Below are 23,422 nucleotides of genomic sequence, written 5' to 3' on the forward strand. Positions count from 1 at the left end.
GGGCCCCTGCCAGTGACAACCCAGAGAGCGGCAGGTGATAAGGGCAGCAGAACCAAACTCCATTTTATTCCTGTCATCGTAGCAGTGCTGTGATTTCAGTGAGTTTAAAATGTACAACTCCATGCCCTCAGATTTGTTGTTGTCAGTGTTGTTTTAAAAATCAGGATTGGCAAACAGTTGTCGTTGCTTTAACATACCACGAATGTAGAAACAGTTGTAAAGCATGGAATGGCTGATTGGGTGGAGGGGGAGGGAAAAGGAATGTTAGCTGTGTGCTTCACAACTGAAGTAATACACATGATAGTCTAAAGGATTAGAGTTAGAGCTTTTTTTTAAAAAAAAAAAAAATCCTCCCTTCGGTTATTGTCCAGCCATTAAGGATTTTTTGGATTTTGAAATGTGTTGCTTCTTTCAAGTGACTCTTTAACTTATAGTCTCTGAAGGGCCCCTAGATTTTTGGCATCAAATTACCTGCCTTTTCTTACTTCTGACATAGCTTGCAGAGTAGGAACATGAAAAGCTAACAGTGAAAGAGGAATATAATTCTTATCCTTGCAGCATCATGTAATTGAATCCTCCGCCCCAAAATGTTCTTGGCAGCTGTTTCTGGGCTCTCTTCATGTCTCCATTACCACCCATTCTGCCTTGCCTGGCCTTCTAGACAAACCAACCCCAACTTCGCAGCAGATTAGGATCTCTGTTACAACTTGCCCACTAAATTAATCTTAACTTTTAATCACCTGCTGTGTAGATTAAGGAACTGGGCACGTGGAACAAAAGAATATGAGAAGAAAGGCTTTCGGGGGGGTTGTTTGTTTTTTTGGTGGGTTTTTTTTTTTTACAATGAGTGTGTATATACACCAGTGAATTCTTCTGATTAGTGCATTTAATTAAAATAATCTTATTCTTGTGTCAGAAAGCTGCAGCAAATCTGCATGTGCTAGTTTATATCTATACATGCAAAATCAGCAATAATTTTTAAGTTTTATTTACATTTCACAGGCGGTGGAGCTAGCCAATTAATTTCTTATTCAAGTAAAATAAGTCGATCTGTTCATTTGCATCCAAACCAATATGGGTCGGGGGCAGAGTTGTTAGCTTAATGGCCTTGCAGGGGAAGTTTTGGGTTGTGTGCAAGGTATTGTAGCATGTTGGAAGGGGCGAGTGAGTCTTTCTGACCCCAGCTGTAATCCCCCTCCCAAATTTCTCCCTGTATGATAAGTAAACACCTCACACTGACACCAAAGGACTCTGTGGGAAAGGCTCAGGGCCCTCAGAAATAGATTCAGGCTCAAGGGCCCATGCAAGGATGGAACTAGGAAGGTGGGATGCAAAACTGACTGTGCAGTGCACCACTTTGTGCTCTTTTCTCTAGAAGGGGATGTGAAAAGCTTTTCTTCTTGCATAATCATAAGAGTTGTCATGACAGAGCTGGATTATTGTCTTCACGACTTGAGACTTTCTTTTTGTCAAATAGCTGGATAGAGTCAACACTGAGTCAACGCTGGGCCGGTTTTGGCTCAGACTAACTCTAGAAGCGGAAAGCCTGAGAGCAGCGGTGATTACTTCTGTGACGCACTGAATTCATGACGCACTGCTGAGTTCAATAAATACGATAGTGATAGTTCCTTAAAAGAACACAATTTCCAAGAGGGAGTGGTATTTACAATAGGCATTCTTGTAAAAGCCATATCCGGCCCCAGTATTTAAAGGACTGCACATTTCACTTCAGATGGTCCCCTATTTGGTTGCAAGAATGGAAATTGCATGTTCAAAAGCTGCCCGACCTTGTCTTTTAAAAATAAAAATAAATCCCAGCATAAAGAAAGATAGCACATCGAGGAGAGCCCTAGGCTTTAACTTTTCCTTCAGTTGTACTATTTTTCTCAATGTAGGGTCAGACTTGTTAAAGGATTATGGTCATCTACTAACTTTTAACAGGGTAAAAAGTTACTTGTAACCCAATGAACCCAAAACAAGGGCAAAGACCCCCTCCTCCCCAACATGAACTGCAATATAGAGACCTTCCCTATTGGGCATGTCAGCTGGTCACTACCACTACTTGCCTGCTTTTTACCTCATACATGAAATGAGCAGCTGAGAGGCCTAAAAAGGCAAGAACCTTGACAGTTGCTGTTCATATCAGATTGGCAGAAAGAGTTTTCTCCCCTCACCCCCTGTGTCTTGGAATGACTGGCTGAAATAGAATCCTAAAGTTGGAGGGGGTTCTTGTAGTTCATCTATTTCACCCCCTGCTTGATGTTGGAAATCCAGAGCTAGAAAGTCCCCTAAAGATGGCTGTTTAGTTTCTGTGAGGGAGAAACACACATGCTCACACAGTAATTGGTGCCATTGTCAAACTGTTCTTATTTATTTATTTATTTTTGCATTTATACCCCACCCTTTTTTCCTCCAAGGAATTCAAGGTGGCCTACATAATCCTCCTCTCCATTTTTTATCTTCACAACAACAACCCTGTGAGGTAGGTCAGGCTGAGTGTCTGTGACTGGCCCAAAGTCACCCAGTGAGCTTCCATGGCCAAGTGGGGACTAGAACCTGGATCTCCCAATGCCCAGTCCAACACTCTAGTCACTACACCACACTGGCTTATCATGAAGAAGTTTCTCCTGAGGTTTAACCAAAACTTACCCTCCTGTAACATAAGCCTGTTCAATGTGGTCCAGTCCTCTGGGGCAGCAGTGTTGTCCACTTCTGTGTGATAGTCTTTCAGGTATTTGAAGAGTACTATCATGTGCCCCTCAGTCTTCTCTTCTCCATGCTAAACTTGCCCAGTTTCTTCAATCTGTCCTCATAGAACTTCTTTTCCATAACCCTGACAGTCTTCATTGCCCTTCTCTAAACCTGTTCAGATTTGTCTACATTCTCAAAGTGTGGCACCCAGAACTGAACTTAGTACTCCATATGAAGTCTGGCTAGTGCACAGTAAAGAGGAACTATTACTTCTCACAACCTGGGAACTAAGATTCTCTCAAAGCAGTTTAAAACCACTTTGGCCTTTTTTGCAGTTGCATCACACTGCTGACTCCTGTTCCCAAGTTCCTTTTGTATATGCAGTATACCACTCTTAAGTGAGGTATTCCTTCTCCCATTCTATTTCTGTGCATCCCCATTCTTGTTATGCAAGATTCATAGTATGGGATTTTACAGCCTTTGGGCTATATATATATCATAACATCAAGGTTGCTGCTTCTGTATCTTAGTTGGTACACTGAGTTTACTGTTCTTGCTTTTGTATAAGTGGATATTGCATAAACTTGTCACACTGTGGTATGTTATCATGAAGGAATTCTCATTCCCATAGTTGCATTTGTTTTTTCAGTGGAGTCATAAGCCATAGAGAGTGGATGTCTGATGTGGACGGAGAGGTCTATAAAACCAGCTTGCTGTTATTATAAGGATATAGCATACCCATGTTTGAACTAAGACACTAAAAGTACACTAAAGCCACAATCCTTCTGGATTGCCACCTGCTAGATGGAAAACTCCAGTCTTTGAGACTTCAGCAAATCCTATGTCTGGTCGGGCGGCTGTTGACAGGGTGGGAGGAGTAAGGGAGGTAATTTTCACTGGGGCTGCTTCGCTTCCAAATTGGAATTCTGAACTGAAGCAGGGTGATTCAGACCAAGTCTGTCTGAATGCAAATTGGATCTGGATCAGTCTGAAGCAGGTCAGATCGATCCGAATCACTTTGGACAATTCTGAAGCCCAGGGAAATGTAACAACTTTCTCTTCTAGTTGTTAGGCTTCAGTTTATTTCCTTGCTTTATTTACTGCTTGTTTGTTGACTATCCTCCCCCGCCTTTCTCAATTACTATTCCTTCCCTTCCCACTTTTCAACTCTTCATGTATAGTCATATAATAAAAATATAATGTATATAATATTTAAGGGGGGCATCTGACTGGTGGCTGGCTGGTACTGTTGGTGGCTGACTTAGCTCCCTTTAATATACCCCCCCCCCATTTTGAAATAAATACTGGGAACCTTTTACCTGTGACAAAAGACTATCACTTGTTTTTACCTGTTGCTTGTTTGCCTGTCACTTGTTTTTCCTTCTGTACATTAAATGAGATCAGGCTAGGCTATATGCATTTTTTAAATAATAATAAAAAAAGTTTGCTTCATCTTACCCTTCCTTTTACAAATGAGGAAAGGGGCTGTCAAAAAGATCAGGGATCTGGAACAACTCCTCTGTAAGGAAAGGCTTCAATGTTTGGAGTATTTAATTTAGAAGAAAGGCAAATAAGGGGGAGTTATAAAATTATAAAGAGTAGAGAAAGTGGAGCAATGCAATAAACTCCACTGAGCTCAGTGACTCACTTCCAGGTAATGTGTGTTGCAGCCTAAGAGAGATTTAACTTTTCTTCCTTTAATGAGAGCCTTAGGACATCCAGTAAAGCTGAACAGTGGCAGATTCAGGACAGACAAAAGGAAAGTACTAGGGGAGAGTGTTTATTTCGCACTTTAAAAAAACCTACACTAGAGATTAGGGATCGTGACCTCTTAATTGTCACCTTAAACACCTGATTAGGATCTCTAATCCTCTGTGTGGCTTGGCAACTTTGTGTGTATGTTTTTTACCTTTTGTTATAGTTTTTGAGAAAAGGAAACATTATGCATGGCTAGCACAAAAGCCACTAGACCTAACAGTCTGAAATTTGGAAGGTTCAGTCACCTCCATAGCGGCTGCCACATCCCCAAATTCCATGTACTTATGTGGAAGCACAAAAAAATGCAGCTTTTTGCTTTGACAGATTTGCTTGAAAAAAGCAACTTTTACCTGTGGCTAGCACAAAACCCACTGGACCTAACTGTCTGAAACTTGACAGCTTCAATCATCTCCACAGGGGTTGTGAGTTCTCCAAATGTATTACATTTATCATAAAAACTAAATAAGTTCTGGCCATTTCTGTTTTCCAATGGAAGTCAATGGGAAAAGGCAATATCTGAATAATTTCGATTTCTAAATCTTGCTTCAGATCCAGAGTCCAAAGTGGGTTGGATCAGGTCTGAATTGACCTGAAGCAGATTGAGGATGAATCTGAAGCTCCAAATAGGAGCCCTTTCTGTCCTGCTTTACAGTTTTTTCACTAGATGGGCCTTTGAGCCAGTCTAGAGGAATCATGCTACCAGAGGCAGGCCTGGGGTTTGAGAGGGTTTAAAATCCTATGGATTGTTTCATTTCCCTCATCTCACTGTCCTTTTCTGAGGTTGTGATACTTGGAAAGGGTGCCATTATGGTGCTTTCTACAGCAGTTTTGGAATGTTGGGGGAGCAGTATGAAGATTGAACAGGGATTTTCTCCTCAAAGGTCATAGCTCTGTGCACAGCCTCAGAGGTGGAAATCTCCAGTATTCTATGCCTGCTCAAACAATGTCTAAGGGCCATAGAATTGCTCTGTAAGAACATTATTACTTAACATTTAGGATACCAGCGCTGTATACTTCCTAAAACATGAAGGGTGGTTTATAAATTCATTTAATAAATGAAAAAATGATAAGGAGGTTATGAACAGCTTGTTATTACCTGAAAGAAAAATTAAATGATTTAATGCAAACATTTAAACATTCCTTCCTTTTGAAACAAAGAAGGAGAAATGAAAGGTTAATTAGAAAGTGAAAAACTATATCTTGTACACCAGTACAAGATACAGTTTCTCACTTTCTAATTAACCTTTCATTTCTCCTTCTTGGTTTAGGAAGTATATAGTGCTGGTATCCAAAATGTTAAGTCATAATGTTCTTACAGAGCAATTCTATGGCTTGTAGACTTGGGCCAGGAAAGCATAATCACATTTAGAGGTCAGGCTAACCTGCCATTTTGTAGCTTATTGTAAACACGGATTTGAAGTGAGGTTTGTTTTGTATACTGGTGGATGAAATTAAAATGTGGTAAATTTCAATTGGTTGAAAATTGTAAGCACTGACACTGGTCAGTGTAAGGGTTTACCAGGGTTAAACTGCCCATATACTGACCATGAAACAAATTTTGACAAAAATAGAAAGAGTACAACTCAATTTTATCGACTAAAAGTAAAATGCATTAGTCCAGAAGGGTGCTCACACACAAGGCTTTTACCATGCTTTATTCACAAAATTGTATAGAGGATCCAAACATCATTGTCTTCTAATCGTAACGTACCTGTGTTGTCCCACTGGTTCTTCCATCTTTTTCCTTACCACAGAAAATCTGTTAAGAATGGAAGAACAGATACTTCCCAAGTGGTAGTGCTACGAGCCCTCCATATAGCAGCACTCCAAGAGTGCACTACAGTAGCTTTTCCTCCAAGGCTACCATACAAAGCATCTCAGTGCATCCCAACTACAATAGGGGATGGCTCACTGCAGCGTAACTCAGAAACTTCAACAAAACAGGCCGGTCAGTCCTCTAGGCTTCAGGTGGAAGCAAATCTGGAAACTTTCTCATTAGTTCAGGGCAAGGCTTCAACAATGGAACAAGCAGACCACCCCTGGGTCCTTAAAATCCTTAAATTGATACAGCCATAGATAATTGTTAGTGTCTGTTTGTTTGCTTCCCCTTCGCTTACCCCTGCCTTTATACTGTATTCAGCAAAGCCAGTACACAGAGATGCAAGCCACCTGTTATGCCATTCTGCAATACTGAGATAATCGAAATACTCCAGTGGCCTCAGTAAACCAAACCAGTGGTGCCAGAAAAACCAGTACAGAGCAATATGGGCAGAAATATATATATGAATCTTAATGAGTTCACAGAAGTACAGTACGGTGTTCTGTGATTACAATTATATTTAGATCTTAAGCACCATCTTGAGCTACTTCTTGCCCCTTAATGTATTGTTCTGCTTCATCATGGACTAAGTTCTTCAGCCCCTCCCTTCATGCTCATAGCCATGGCCCCTTCCTAATGTTGTCAGAAGTTAACATTGTGTATGTATGTGTGCATGTGTATCTTACCCGCCTCTCCTTTTGGATCGAGGCGGGGAACAACATTGAATACAAAAATACTATAAAATACATAAAACTGATTAAAAACATATAAAACTAATACATTATTAAAATAACAGCCAGACATCTTAAAATTCGACTGGGTAGACCTACTGGAAGAGATCTGTTTTTATTGACCCCTGAACAGGAGCACTCCACTTTGTAACGTTCTGGTGCCGATCCTACTTGTGTTCTCTGATAAGGAATGAGGAGTGTTGAGACAATTTCTAGGAAAAGACAAACAGCATGATACTTTTGTCCTGAACAATTAGACAAAAGCTTGTAGCTCTTTCATAAGAGAGTATGAGAAAAAATGGGAGAGAGTGCAGAGTGTGATGGATCATGGGACAAAGTGTACCCTGTTCCAATCAATGCAATGATTTGTAGTGGACTGTATGGGAAAAGTTACCCATCTGGACAAATCCTTGGAAACATGAGAACCTCAGCTTTCATTTTTAAGCATTTTTTTTCTTGCCTTCATGGTTGCACTGAAGATTGAATATACGATAGTCAAAATTTCTGATAATGACTTTGCTGATGAACAAGTTGCCTACCGAGGATATGAACTTTCTGCAGTATTTCTACAGAGGACACAGTGACTTGGGTTAGATCTACACTACTGCTTTATAGCGGTCTTGAAGTGCGCAGATAACTGTTCGGGGACATTACACATTTCATATACTGCTTTCATAGTGTTATTTTTCTGCTTTTTATTGCACATTATCCACAATACCATAAACAAATGCTGTTGTGTGCCCTACCAGGTATAAATGCTCAAGAGGAATATAGTGCTACCATGATGGGATTGTAATGATTTTTCACAAGGTGTAGCTCTGGCCTTTGTCAAAGCAAATATTCTGCACTTTTCTCCCCAAAGGCAGTGGATATATAGGATTGAAAAAATCTGGCTGTGTGGCCGCTGCATGGGGAACAGGGGTATCTTGTGCTTCAGTCTGTTTTATCAAGATTGGCCAGAAGATAGCAGCCTGTGCTCTGACCTGTGCTCCTTTCCCCTTCAGCTGAGTGGGCAAGCAGCCCAATGGCACCAGAACTCCCTTCCGCCCTTAAGGTTTGGCAATGTAATGCAAACAGAACTTGTGATAGCAAAAAATACTGACATTGTTTAATCAAGTGATGTAACATCTTTGTCGGGCCTGGTTTCCAATTTTGGGGGGGTGCTAGGCAGGCTGCCCACACTCTGGCTCCCCCATGCCGACCGCTTCCCCTAGCACCAACCACCACTTGGGCCCCCCTGGTGGCACTTCTATAACTGCTAGCCCCACCCTCTTGCATTTGTTCCAGCAGAATAAGATATTCTGCTGGAAGCATTTTAGAAGAAATTTCCTTCCTCAGAGGTTGCAATTAAAATACTACCATAAAACGGGGTTAACATTTTGTAATACTCCTGAGAAATTAAACACACATGAAAAGTTGTGTTAATTAGTGTTGTCCACTGAACCCATATTTTGCAACATTTCTGCAGCATGTACCATTAGAAGAAATCATTATGTTTAACCTATTGTTTGGTATAAACTCAAATTTGTTGCCTCCACCTACTGGTGTGTAAAAAATACAGCAAAATATTCAGCTAGCAAAGCTTCCCTTTTGTAAAACTACTTGTAAAATTGCCTGAAACAAAACGAGTACGTTCTTGTAAAACATTATTAATGTTTTAAAACGCTCCTGAAATCTGTAAACATATCTACAAAATATTTGTTTTAACTTTGCAGTTAAATTTACAGATAGCTAACTGAATATTTCGGTGTCTTTTTTACACACCAGTAGGTTGATGCAATAAATTAGAGTTTACACCAAATAATAGTTTAAACATAATGATCCAGTGGTCCAGATTCAGCCAGGAGCGTCTTCATCCCTGGTCTATAGCATTCTGGGTGTTGCTGTGAAATCATATGTTTGTTGGAAATGATAGTTTTAGAAATAGCAAGCTGGTTTAGGAATTTAGCAATGGGTTCTAATGGGTTCTTACAAATTCCCTTCATTTGCATCATGTAATTCTCCAGTAGCTATTTTGTATCAGGAAAGCACATTTACTAACTTGCATGTCCAGCTTTTGCGCTTCATTTCCTCTGCTCCTTTGATCTGTGTGCTTTGGCTTATAGCTAGAGTCTTTCTGGTTTTACACCTGGACAAGGTAGGCTGGGGAGTATACTATAGAACATGCAGATTTTCATCAGATGCAGCTGTTCAAGAGATGTGGTCTTGGTCCCTGACAGCTGGAGTCTTCTTAGGGGTATTAGAGACTCCTTTAGGAAAGGATCAACATCTATGTTGATATAGTGCGGAGTTGCACTATATGTTAAAAATACCTATCCCTGCACAGAAATACAGGCGGATCAGACTGGGAGCCCCATCGAGAGCATATGGATTAAAATAAAATGGGGCAAGTAATAAAAAGAACATGATAATCGGAGTCTACTACCGACCACCCAATCAAGGAGAAGACGAGGACAAAACTTTTGAGAAACAAATTGCCAGTATTTCAAGGAAGTGTGATGTAGTAGTGATGGGGGACTTCAATTACCCTGATATCTGTTGGGAGACAAATACTGCCAAAAGCGTCCCTTCCAAGAAATTCCTTACATGTGTGGTTGATAACTTTCTCCTACAGAAAGTGGAGGAAGGAACTAGAGGATCAGCAATCCTTGACTTGATATTGACCAATAGGGATGACTTAGTGGATAAAGTGGCAGTTACGGGAACTCTGAGGGAAAGTGACCACGTCATACTTGAATTCTTGATTATAAAGGAGACAAAAGCTGAGTGTAGCCATACACGTACTCTGGATTTTAGGAAAGCTGATTTTAATAAACTCAGAACGATGATAAGTAAGGTCCCATGGCAAGTGAGCCTAATGAGAAAAGGATTGCAGGATGGGTGGGAGTATTTAAAAAAGGAAATTTTAAAGGCACAGTTACAAACAATTCCAACAAGGAGAAAAGATAGAAGACAATAGAGGAAACCAATGTGGCTCCACAAAAAGCTTAGAGATGACCTGAAAACAAAAAGGGATACGTATAGGAAGTGGAAGGAAGGCCAGGCTACAAAAGAAGAGTACAGACAGGTGGCACAGAAGTGCCGAAATGGCGTCAGGAAGGCTAAAGCTGAGAATGAGCTGAGGTTAGCGAAGGATGCTAAAGGCAATAAAAAGGCTTTCTTCAGATACATGAATAGTAAAAGACAGAGGAAAGAAATGGTGGTTCAACTGTGTAATGAGGATGGCAAATTGATAACAGATGACAAAGAAAAGGCTGAAGTGCTCAATTCCTACTTTGCCTCAGTCTTCTCCCAAAAGTGGGTCTATGACCTCCCTGGAAAAAGTGAAGCAGAAGTTGATGGGGCAGGATTGCAGTTTGAGATTGATAAAGAAATGGTCAAAGAACACCTAATTTCCTTGAATGAGTTCAAATCTCCAGGGCCCGATGAACTTCATCCTAGAGTAATGAAGGAGCTAGCGGAAGAATACTCAGAACCTTTGTCTATTATCTTTGCAAAATCATGGAAGACGGATGAGGTGCCGGACGACTGGAGGAGGGCTGGGCAAAGAGGAGGAACCTGGGAACTAAAGACCAGTCAGTCTGACATCCATCCCTGGGAAAATTCTGGAGCAGATTATAAAGAAGTCAATCTGTAAACACCTTGAAATCAATGCAGTGATTACTAGAAGCCAACATGGATTTGTCAGGAACAAATCCTGTCGGACTAATTTGATCTCAGTTTTTGATTGGGTAACCTCCGTTGTGGACTGTGGGAATGCTGTGGACGTTATATATCGACTTCAGCAAAGCTTTTGACAAAGTACCACATGACATTCTGATTAACAAACTAGCTAAAAGTGGGCTAGATGGAACAACTATTAGGTGGATTCACAGTTGGCTACAGAATTGGACTCAAAGAGTACTTATCAATGGAACCTTCTCAAACTGGGGAGAGGCAACGAGTGGGGTACTGCAGGGCTCAGTCCTGAGCCCAGTGCTCTTCAACATTTTTATAAATGATTTGGATGAGGAGGTGCAGGGAACGCAAATCAAATTTGCAGATGACACAAAATTGGGTGGGATAGCTAATACCCTGGAAGACAGAAACAAACTTCAAAGTGATCTTGATAGGCTGGAGTGCTGGGCTGAAAACAACAGAATGAAATTTAATAGGGATAAATGCCAAGTTCTACATCTAGGAAATAGAAACCAAATGCACAGTTACAAGAAGGGGGATACTTGGCTCAGCAATACTACAAATGAGAAAGATCTTGGAATTGTTGTAGATCACAAGCTGAATATGAGCCAACAGTGCAATATGGCTGCAAGAAAGACAAATGCTGTTTTGGGCTGCATTAATAGAAGTATAGCTTCCAAATCACGTGAGGTACTGGTTCATCTCTATTCAGCCCTGGTTAGGCCTCATCTAGAGTATTGCGTCCAGTTCTGGGCTCCACAATTCAAGAAGGACGCAGACAAACTGGAGCGTGTTCAGAGGAGGGCAACCAGGATGATCAGGGGTCTGGAAACAAAGCCCTATGAAGAGAGACTGAAAGAACTGGGCATGTTTAGCCTGGAGAAGAGAAGATTGAGGGGAGACATGATAGCACTCTTCAAATACTTAAAAGGTTGTCACACAGAGGAGGGCAAGGATCTCTTCTTGATCCTCCCAGAGTGCAGGACATGGAATAATGGGCTCAAGTTAAAGGAAGCCAGATTCCAGCTGGACATCAGGAAAAACTTCCTGACTGTTAGAGCAGTACAACAATGGAATCAGTTACCTAGGGAGGTTGTGGGCTTTCCCACACTAGAGGCATTCAAGAGGCAGCTGGACAACCATCTGTCAGGGGGCCTTGTAGGCCCCTTCCAACTCTGCTATTCTATGATTCTATGACCTCTAATTTCTATTGACAAACTGGTTGAATTGGTTTCCTCTTCGCAAACTCTGCTTACTGTGCTAATCAATGGGGGTTGGGGAAGCATTGGTGACATCAACAGCAAGAGTCCAGTGTTCTTCCTGAAAAAAATGTACTTTGGAGGTTTAAGGAAACATTTCCTTTAATTAAATTATGCAGGGACATAATCTCCAATTTCTGTGAAAGTGTATTAAGGTTGCCACTCACCCCAGCGCAATTGACTCCAAAACATGGGTCTCTTCTGGCTGCCAATATCTTGTGTTAAAAGAGCAGCAAACCATATGTCTCTATTCTGTTGCTGCCTCCAAACTAGCGTAGATGGATGTTGAGGATCAGGGAGAAAAAGAAGCCGTCCTATGATCAGTGTCGGGCGCTAAATGTGGTATCAGTCTCTGAAAACACACAATCTCTTGAAGACTGGGTTCTTGCTTAAGGCAATATTTCATGCACTGAATGTTCTGCTCACTGGCAGCATTTCCTAGAATCACACCTGCACTTGAGTTTCAGGTTCTTGATTTTCTAGTCTTGCAGGCTTCATTTTGCTGGTGATTTTCCTATTAAAGCTGTGCAGACATCTTGTGTTCATCTAATTCCCCCATCTGGATCTGTCAGTGAGGCAGGGCCATTGTACAATGAAAGCCTTGACTGGAACGACCAGTCAAGGGAGTGTTCTACCGGTTCTGGATGGGATTGCACTCGTCCTGAAGGAGCAGGTTCGTAGCTTGGGGTTTCTTTTAGATCCATCATTGTCACTTGAGGCTCAGGTGACCTCAGTGGCACGGAGTGCCTTTTACAAACTCTGGTTGGTATCCCAGCTACGCCCCTATCTGGACAGGGATAGCCTGGCTTCAGTTGTCCATGCTCTGGTAACCTCCAAGTTAGATTACTGTAATGCACTCTACATAGGGCTGCCTTTGAAGACGTTTCGAAAGCTGCAGCTCATGCAAAATGCAGCGGCCAGAATAATTTCGGGAACCAGAAGGTTCGACCATATAACACCTGCTCTGGTCTGCTTGCACTGGCTGCCTGTATGTTTCCAAGCCCAATTCAAGGTGCTGGTTTTGACCTATAAAGCCTTACACAGCTTGGGACCACAATATCTGACGGAACGCCTCTCCCGACGTGAATATACCTGGTCACTACGTTCAACATCTAAGGTCCTCCTCCGGGTGCCTACTCCGAGAGAGGCTTGGAGTGTGGCAACGAGGGACAGGGCCTTGTCAGTGGTGGCCCCCAGACTATGGAATGATCTCCCTGACAAGGCTCGCCTGGCACCAACGCTGCTATCTTTCCAGCGCCAGGTTAAGACTTTCCTCTTTGCCCAGGCATATGGCAGCACATCTTAATCACCCACATGTTTAGTTTTTTTAAGGGTTTTAATGCTTTATGTGTGTATGTTCTGTGTTTTAGAATTTTAAATTTTGTATACTCGTTTTTATCTTAATTTTAGAATTTCTGTAAACTGCCCAGAGAGCCCTGGCTATGGGGGCGGTATATAAGTTAAATAAATAAATAAATAAATAAATGACTCCTTGAGTTTAGCACACCTGCAAGTAAATGCACTCTTATTTTCTACCAAACTCTCCTTTTACCTGTGACACCATCAACTCCATATTTTCCCTCCCAGTCTTCACCATGGTGTTTCTACCCCATAGTGATTCTAGCCTGAAATGAACTAAAACTATGAGGTTGGGGGAAAGAGCCAATGATGAGACATTAAACACTTTGTATATTACAGAATACTTCTCACATTATCTGACACAGCTCAGTGCCATTAAAATGGGCCATTACATCAGTAGTACTCTATGTCTTTGCATTAACTTGGAGGATTTTTTTAAGTAAGCAAGTGCAGTGTTCTGCTAAAGAATGAATTTGTTCTATGTTGCTTAGCCTTCAAAACCCTGAGTAATTTGAAAGTAGCAGGTGAAACATAAGTAAACTTTCTGCAGAGGTTAGTAGTTTTCTTTTGTTTGAAATTGAGATTACTAGTAGTTATATGCCACTTTGCATTTAGACAAGGCTGTCTATTGCAGATGTTGAGTTATAATAAGATTGGTCTCTTCCTCCCCCCCCCCCCCAGGTCACAATGCCATCACTTCCTGCAGAAGCTGAAATGAATGCACTGTCTTGCTCTCACATCTCAGCGAGTTGCATTCCCAATGGAAACCTGGAGAAAGAGCCGTGTAACAGCCCTGAGAAGGAGAGGAAATGGATCAGGCCTGATGCCCCAAGCAAGTGTACCTGGGAGCTTGGGAAATCTCCATCCGAATCACCCCATCGTCATGTTACGTTGTAAGTGAACATTCAGTAGAGCCCTCCACTGAGACAAGGGTCTGCTTGGATGTTATTATTTTGTTGTCCAGTGCACTAATTCAGTTTGAGTTTTACAAGCCATGTTTAGATACAGATATGTGGCTGTGGGGGTTAAGGAGTAAATAAATATTAAATAAATGTTAAGGATCCCTATTATATGTTTCTGTATCTTTCTGGTTTAGATCAAAGGCTCCAAATATTTTGCCAGATATACTCAAGAGAATTGGTGACACTCCCATGGTGCGAATCAACAAGATTGGAAAGCAACTTGGACTTAAATGTGAACTCTGTGAGTATTTGGGAGTTAGCTGGTGTTGTAAATACAAACATTTGCACAGTAACCATCAGTGTTGTTGGTAAGGAGGGCCTATGATCAAGAAAAACCTGTTCAGTCAAGATTTCGGTAGTGTTTGCTTTTTAAAACTTTTTTTCCAGAGCAATGTAGCCACCTGCTCAATTGGTTTTTTTGTACATTTGCCCCATCTTAAGTGCAGTGGTTGGGAACTAGAAAGCAGTGGACTAAATCCTGCAGCCTGAGTATTTCCAGCTGGGCTTAAAAAGCCTGAGCTATCCCTTAATCAAAGAGAAGAGAAAAGAGGTAAAGAAAATACAGAAGTCCAATGGGTGTGGTAATGGGTGGAGGGCGACCATCCCTAGGAAAGCGATCTCTGTTTGTTTGTTTGTTTTGGGGGTGGGGTTGAAACATGGGTGAGGAATGTGTCCTGTTCACATTGCAGTGTGAATATGCTAAATTCATATTTCTCAAGCTTAAACAAAAACCAGAACACAGTTTGCTGCTGAAATCTATACATTTCCAAAATTTCTGATGCAGTTTGCAAAAAAGGTTTGTGTGTGTGTATATATATATATATTTCCAAAACTGTATATATTCTAAAAAATGCACAAAACTTTCACTTTATTCAATGGGGAAAATACGTACATTTGCAAAAGTGCACAAAAAGGTCTATATTTGGAGAAAATGATTTTTGTTTGTTTTAAAAACGCTTTCAAATGTTCATGTGGCGTAAAAACAAAATTCAAAATCCAGTGTGGAATCAGGACAAAATGAACATATCACTGGAAAACTGAGAAATGGAGTGAAATCAAACTTAAGAGATTCCCCCATCCATAGAATGTGCATGCATAAGGTGTAGAGAAACAACAGGAGAGAAAAAACTTTTATGTTGGCCTAGTACCTGGCTCACAAGTCACTTGACAGCTCCGGCTATTGGGCGGTATAGAAATGTAATAAATAATAAATAAATAAATAAATAAGAGAGCAATACAGCATTGGGCTGATCCTGAGCTGACTTCAAAGCTGATCTGTCAAAAGCTTTTAGGATTGTCATATGGGTTGCCTTCCCCTCTGTGTGGTTGGAAAATGTTAAATTGGCCGGATAGGCCCCTTCCTGGAATATAGCTAGTTTTAAATGATATCCACCAATTCCTTCACCAAGAACTGATGTTCCTCCTTTTCGGATCAACTAAAACATGTTGTGCTTAATGTAGTTTTTGTGGTTTCCAGTGGCAAAATGTGAGTTTTTTAATGCTGGAGGAAGTGTGAAAGACCGAATCAGCCTAAGAATGGTGGAAGATGCCGAAAAGGATGGGATTTTGAAACCTGGAGATACTATTATTGAACCAACTTCAGGAAACACAGGTATGGATATCTCAGAATGAGAGCAGTCTGAGCCATGGTAGCGGAGGGCTGGGGCGGAGAATGGGACAAAGACTGCTGAATGGATATCTCATTTCCCTCCCCAACCCCCGAAAAGCATCTTGACAGGTATGGAAAGGTTAAGCATGAGCTTAACTCTCCCCCAGTGAAATCAGTGGGATAATGAAAGTGATGGCTCTGATGATGCAGCTCTTTTATGTTGCAGCATGTGCATGCGCTGGTTTGGGTTAAGATCCTAAGCCGTCATATGTGCTGGTGGGAAAGAAGTGTACACACAGCTGGAAATGTATTGAATGGTTTTTGTTTTAAATGCAACCAAACACCTAGCTAAATGGCGAAGTCACTTCTTTAAAATTTAAAACCAGCTTGCCCTATTTATCATTGTGGGGGCCTGGTTGGTCCAGAATGGCAGGGCATAAATTTGGGGGGAAGACGTAAGAGCACACGCTTTGCATACAGAAAGTCCCAGGTTCCATCCCTAGCATCTGCAGGTATGGCTGGGAAAGACTCCTGTCCAGAACTCCAGAAAAAACCCCAGGTGGATTGAACTACAACTCCCAGTGTCCCCCATCCAGCATGGGGCTGGCTGGGGGATGCTGGGTGTTGCAGTCTGAGAACAGCACACCAGGGGAGGCTGGTGTAGACAATACTGAGCTAAACGGACCGATAGTTTGACACAATCCAAGGCAGCTTCCTGTGTTCCTCCAAATCAAGAGTTCTGAAATATAAAGCCAGTACGTGTGGCTTCTTTTAGAGCTGTATTTTTCTTGGTTCCAGGGATTGGACTGGCCCTGGCAGCTGCAGTGAAAGGCTACCGCTGTATCATCGTGATGCCAGAGAAAATGAGCATGGAGAAGGTCAGTGCCACTTGTCATTTCAGATGCTTTCAGATCAACACTTGGTTGCGAAATTGGTTTACTGGGGTATCGCAAGCCAGCAGTGCCATTGACTACACAAGGGCCCCTTCCCCAACCTGCTGCCCTTGGGGTGTTTTGGACAACAACCCCCACAGCATTTCTGACCATTGGCCAGACTGAAATCTAAACTATCTGGAAGTTACCAGGTGGGGGAAAGCTGCCATAGGGAATCGACATATCCAACTGGCTGCGTAAGTAAGGGAATAGCATGTTTAGTAAGTTGAATATTTAGACTGATAATAAGTTGAGTATTTAGACCGACATCACCCCACCGAATGGAGCGAACATCATGCTGTGAATTTTGTAACTGCGACTAAAATAGCTGATCCAGGACAATACCTGGAATGCACAGTAAAAAAAAAAAAGTTCCATAGGTAAGCTTTTATTTCTGTAAACGTTGCCCAACAACACTAATTTTGTTCCCCCCTCACCCCCGTTCTTAAATAAGGTGGATGTGCTGCGTGCTCTTGGGGCCGAAATTGTGAGGACTCCAACTACTGCTAGATTTGACTCTCCAGAATCTCACGTTGGGGTGGCGTGGAGACTGAAAAATGAAATCCCCAACTCCCACATCCTGGATCAGGTAAAGTACCAGCCTCAGAGGATTGCAGATGGCTGGGTCCCAAGTGAGACATAGTCCTTTTCATTTATTCTTCTGACAACCCTGTGAAACTGTAACTATGTGAAGGTCGTTATCGACAAGGCAGGAAGCTGAAGTTGAAAGCTGCTTATCTGAGGTGACCTGGTGCTTTCATTGATTTGAACTTGGATTTGAAATTTGAAGCAACGATCAACACTTTCTGTCCACTGGTGCTCACTAGCTCTCTGTGTACAGTTTCTTTAGGTGATAGGAAGAAGCTGAACCATGCTTAGGTCTCCTCGAAGTTAATAGGACTGGTTAGTTGCAATTAACTTGCCCCAGATTGATTCCAATTGAACTTGGGTGCAAGTACTACTTGTGGACTAGATCCTATGTGTGGGGATTTTAGCCACTAGAGAGGAGCAAATGTTGGCATGTAAAGACCATAAGAACCCATATAACAAAAATATACTAAAAAAAAATAGCATAACATAACATATAGATAACCCACCTACAGCGTATGCTGGGATCGTAATTGTACTGCAGCAAAAAAAATATCTCAAGTTCTACTTTGGAGGATTTTAGGGTGCTTTTTGGGCCAGCATTTGGTTAATAAAACTTAACAACAACGTTTTTTAAAAAAAATTATTTATTTAATTTTCACTCCTGTCTTTCCATCAAACGCTGCTCAAAGCAGCTAACAATAAAAATGCAGATATAGCAAAACATAACAAAAATAATAAAACTGCAATAAAATACAAAGAAGAAAAAGCATAAAAAGGCAGATAAAACACCAAAGAAATGTATATATTTTTAGTTATTTTTAGGCCATCTTTAAGGGTTGAACCCTCAAGGTGGCATAAACAATAAAGAAATAATACAATAAAACAGTAAAAAGCAATAAAAGGAATAAGCATTAACAATTTCAACTAAAACAAGCTGCCCATAAATACAGTTCAAGGAAAAGCCAACAAAACCAAGTGAGTCTTCAGAGCTGTCCTGAAGACCTGCAAAGAAGAGGCCTGATGAATCTCCAATGGAGGCTGATTCGAGAGGGGCGGGGCCCACTGCCGAAAAGTCCCTCTCCCGTGGTCTTGTTGTGGGCAAGTGAGATGGGCCTCTGATCAATGAAATCAATAATAAAAAAGCCACTAAAACCAATGACAATGTAACGTGTGAGCCAATGTGTGTCTCAGTATATCGCACCCTTTATAGACTTGCTGTATTGTTTGTTTTGTGATTCTCCATATACTCCTTTCTTTTTCGTCATAGTACCGCAATGCCAGTAATCCCCTGGCCCATTATGATACAACCGCTGAGGAGATCCTACAGCAGTGTGAAGGTATGTTCAGCCCACAAGTAGCACCTCTGTTCATCATCCAACAAGCTTGCAGAAATGGGCAGTTCTGAGAAACATTGAAAAGATGTGGCTATTGCTATATATTGCCTACATCACTTTTTGGTGCATGAGATATTTTACAATTTCCTATTCTCGCAAGAGTGCCATGTGGCTTGTTAGGCTGAGGGCCTGTTAACATGATGTGGCTTAGCAGTTGTACTGTGTGTATATGCCTTTGAGGAAAGAGGCATATGTCTGCTATACACATTGCCTAGGACACCATGCTATTGAGTATGCCATGAGTACTTGTAGTATGCCCGCAATATGCATCACCATCCCTATGAGACCATACTTCCCAAGATCACTGAGGGAACTTCGTAGCCAAGCAAGGCTTTGGATCTTGGTCTCCCATCCCAAAAGCCCATTCTCTGTCCACGTGCATTTCGATAGATATATCTCAGATTTTAATTATCGTTTTGTTTATGGATTTGTTATGAGCCCCAAGGTCTCATAACAGGGCAGGGCAGGCAGGACATTTTAGTAAATAAATAAACTTTTCTGACATTGTCATTCTATTGCTAAAGAAAAGTGGCAACTCAATTCTGCTTTTTTTACTGCTTGGTCACCATCCCACAGCTGAAAGACACATCATGAAGAAAACATGGCAGCCCTAGTCTGCATCTTCTTCCACATTACCCTGATAACGTTCAGTTTAAAAAGGTGTGCGATGTGATGCCATCATACTCAAGGGTTTCCTGCAAATGGCAGCCAATGAATTGGGCTAACAGAGAAATTCTGAATGTGGTATCATGGCGCCTGTCATCTTTAACTATACGTTACCGGGAAGATATGGGGTATGGGCGTGGGTCAGCGGCAGCCAAACATTCCTTATAATGAATAATTTGGGCTTCAGTTAATGTACTGGGGAAAGTCATGAGTTCGGTGATTACCTGTTTCATTTTATTTTTATTTGCGGCCTTGGAACCAGCAGAGGGAGCTCCCACATCACAGTGTTTTTAAGGCAATCTTGTGTCCTTTCCCTATGCCAGGTTGAAAAATAATCCTTCGTCCAGATTTGGGTAAAAGACTATGATCTGCGTCTAGAATGTGGACTTAAATTGCTAGTTACTACTATCTGAAAAATATCTGAACACATCTTTGTAAGATGTTGTTGAACTTTAAATAAAGCAATGAGCATAGAGCCATTGAATAAAAGGCGGAGGACAGATAGTGACATTCAAGCTATTATGCCTTCGATAGTTGGAGAGAAGGCAGAATTTTGGCCAGTGAAGCTTCTCCTGTTACACAGATGGGAAAAGATGCTATTCTTTTGACTTCTTTGCCACTTGAAAAGGTACAGGAGCCGTATCTAATTTATTTTTTATTTTTTGTGAACCGCCCAGAGAGCTTCGGCTATTGGGTGGTATAAAAATGTAATAAATAAATAAATAAATAAATAAATATGTAATTGGTGTAAGCAGCCTTGTGTGATGTGCAGACATTTGAAAGGTGGAGTAAAGAAATTCTTATGTATAAAATATCTTATATATGGAAGCTTGTGATGACCATGAAACTCCCATTGGCTGGTAAAGTACAGAATTTGAAGACTAACATTATTATATTATTTAAAGTGCTTTTATCCCATTTCTTGGCCAAAATGGCTTCCAGATCAATTTACAAACAAACAATAAATTAAAACAATGAATCTATTTCCGTCATGGTAATAGGTACCAGTCTTGTGACGTGGAAAGGAGGTGGTGCTAGTGGTTCTTACGCAACTGGCTTGTAACATCCATATTATATATTATTTCCCTATATCAGTTCTGCTTTAATTTATGAGAAAGCAATCTTGACTTTTAGGTAAGGTTAAATAAAATTGGTTCTGATCATTCATTCAGATGTGTGTCTTTAATGTTTGTAAAGGTTTGTATGTTTCTCTGACTCTCTAACAGGCAACGTAGACATGATTGTGGCTGGAGCTGGTACAGGGGGCACCATCACTGGCATCGCCCGAAAAATAAAGGAGAAATGCCCTGAATGCAAAGTAAGTTTCAAACTAGGCTACTTCAGTCACTACTTAGCTATCACTGTGAGAACTATGAACATTTTTTTTATTATTGTAGGCCCAACAATAAACTCAACCAATGGCAGGTGGTCCGTAAGTAACTGGCCACCTTCTTCTCCATGCAAACAATTTTGGCTGTATACATTTTCATGGGATAAATTGAATATACCAATGAGGTGGTCATAGAGGTGACTTCTGGGCTGGATGGGAAAGGGAGTGCTGCCACAATGCTAAGAATTTCCATTGACCATATTCTTGATCTGCCTGTTTCACGCTATGTTTATCCATTTGAATGTGTGCCTAAGGAAAATTGGGATTGCTGAAATGGGCAAAATATTCTTAGGTCAGCCAGCTCTTATCTACAAACACAAAGGGAGATGTTATGGCACTGTTCACCCACAACTGAGTCAAACACCATTGTGTTTATGATAACCATGCTTTAAAAGTGAGGGTGCCTTCTGTACTATTACCCACTTCTGTACAGCAGTACCTAAGATGTGAGCCCTTTATCCCATGCATTGGCTATATGCAGTTGCACACTCCACCTACTATAGAAGCCTTCCCAGACATTGAGCATGGGTAACTGGGGAATGCTGGGAGTGGTAGTTCCTTTTTCTGTCTAAACATGCATAGGATTATGCATTATTGATAGGAGTGTTTAATCTTTTCCCCAATGGCCATTTTACTGCTCAGATTTGCCCTCCCATACAAACTGCTTTTTTCCCCACAGGGTTCCAGATGTGTTTACAAAGGGAGCTTCGGCTGTTGGGCGGTATAAAAATACAAGACATAAATAAATAAAAATATGCAATTGGAACTCCACAAGGAAAAAAAAGCAACTGGGGAGCAATTTTGAGCAGAAGACCTGCCAGGGAAAGGGTGAAGCTCACTCACACGCATTGCACTTTTTCGCTCTGAATCACATCCTCCTAAGGTTGCTTTTCATTTTGTTTAAAAGAAGTAGGCAGGGGTTCTTTACCTATATTTTGTATGGAATGTTCTATTTGCCCCTTACCTATTAATCTTTTAAGAAGTAAATTTCCTACATTAACTCCTTTCTTGGTATCAATTCTGCTTAATTTTAAGAGAAAGCAATCGTGACCTTTTTAAATAAGAAATCATTTATTGGTAAGAGTAGTATTATACAAAGATTAAGCTGTTAAGGGCAATCCTTGCCTACAGACTACATTCTAAAAAAGATGCAGATGCTGCTAAAATCTATGTTTTTGCTTGGCTCCCAAATATTGATTTACTCCTGGCAGGAAATAGAACGCTTAGAATCCCACTAAGTGTAGTAATCGCCCAGAGAGCTTTGGCTGTGAGGCGGTATATAAATGTAATTAAATAAATAAAATAAATAAAATAAATAAATAATAAAAACATGCTGGGCTCCTTTCCTTTCCTGCCTTGTACTGTGATCTCTACTCCTGCCACAACTATTTGAGAGATATGGAGAAGTATCAGTTGGTATATAATATAACGTTCTTGTCAGTGTCACTTAGCGGTGGGCACTTTTGGATTGTTGGCACAAAATAAATACTCTGTAATGAGATCTAGCATCTGAACAGGATCCAGGTCAAATGTCTTGACTTTCAACCTTTTACTAAGCCAAGTGAAAGCAGTGTAGGTACATCGGGATTTTCCTACAGTCATTAAAAGAAATGTTAGACTTAAACCTGGGCATTTTTCCAAAGCACAAATGAAGGGGAAACATTACCTCCATTGCTGCAACAGTTTTAATTCAATTACTACTGTGATTTTAACACTGCCATTTAGATAGCCATGTTCTGAAAACCCAAATACTGGCTCAGTCTTTGCACTGTATTGCAGATCATAGGTGTTGATCCTGAAGGATCCATCCTTGCAGAGCCTGAAGGACTAAATGCATCAGACAAGACCACTTATGAAGTGGAAGGGATCGGATACGATTTCATCCCTACAGTTCTGGACAGATCAGTAAGTCAAGCTCCTTCCTTCTTTCCACCCATGTCCATGACTTATACTGATAGGCTTATAGTGTTCCCTTCACAGTTGAACAGCTGTCTGAACAGGTCTAGTACTTTACTGAGACTGCTTTTAGCTGTTTAAACTGTTTTAATTTTTCTAAGATGCACTTTTTTCCCCATATAAACATCTCTAATAATGGGGTGCGTCTTAGAATCGCGGGTGTGTCTTAGGTGTTTTTTTTTTCTGTTGGTGGTACTGAAATTAGTGTGTGTCTTACAATCGAAGAAATACGGTATTTTTAATTTGTTTATACTGAATTTTAACGGTGGATCGTTGTGAGCTGTCCAGAGAACTTCTGCTATTAGGCTGTATAGAAACGAAATGAATAATACTAATATGGTTTTTGTTCCTCCTCTCTTTCTTCTAGCTGGTGGACAAATGGTATAAGTGTAATGATGAGGAAACTTTTGCCTTCGCGCGCATGTTAATCAGAGATGAAGGTTTGTTGTGTGGTAAGTGCATTCTGAAAGATATATTTGAAGCCTGACTGAATTTTCAAAAAGCTTTGGAAGGCATGGCAAAAACTTCCTTGGAGTCAGTTATAAGGTAGTAACGTGCAACAGGCCACATAGTGGCTACATTCGGATAACACAATAGTCTATGGTGGGGTAATAATCAACTCTACAG

General features: G+C 41.0%; 1 protein-coding gene across 3 annotated transcripts in view; it reads left to right on the forward strand.

The window, feature by feature from the left end:
- The window catches only part of LOC134398924 (cystathionine beta-synthase-like protein), a 47,288-nt gene that overhangs the window by 9,380 nt on the left and 14,486 nt on the right, over positions 1-23,422 (forward strand). For all 3 annotated transcript variants that reach the window (XM_063126577.1, XM_063126575.1, XM_063126574.1), the window contains exons 2-10: positions 13,977-14,188; positions 14,392-14,498; positions 15,735-15,869; positions 16,665-16,744; positions 17,253-17,387; positions 18,657-18,726; positions 20,676-20,767; positions 22,619-22,744; positions 23,163-23,247. In XM_063126577.1, the coding sequence (XP_062982647.1) occupies positions 13,983-14,188; positions 14,392-14,498; positions 15,735-15,869; positions 16,665-16,744; positions 17,253-17,387; positions 18,657-18,726; positions 20,676-20,767; positions 22,619-22,744; positions 23,163-23,247 (1,036 nt within the window). In that variant the 5' untranslated portion in view covers positions 13,977-13,982. The remainder of the gene's footprint in view (positions 1-13,976; positions 14,189-14,391; positions 14,499-15,734; positions 15,870-16,664; positions 16,745-17,252; positions 17,388-18,656; positions 18,727-20,675; positions 20,768-22,618; positions 22,745-23,162; positions 23,248-23,422) is intronic.

The sequence above is a fragment of the Elgaria multicarinata genome, chromosome 5 (assembly GCF_023053635.1).
Source record: "Elgaria multicarinata webbii isolate HBS135686 ecotype San Diego chromosome 5, rElgMul1.1.pri, whole genome shotgun sequence".
Lineage (NCBI taxonomy): Eukaryota > Metazoa > Chordata > Lepidosauria > Squamata > Anguidae > Elgaria > Elgaria multicarinata.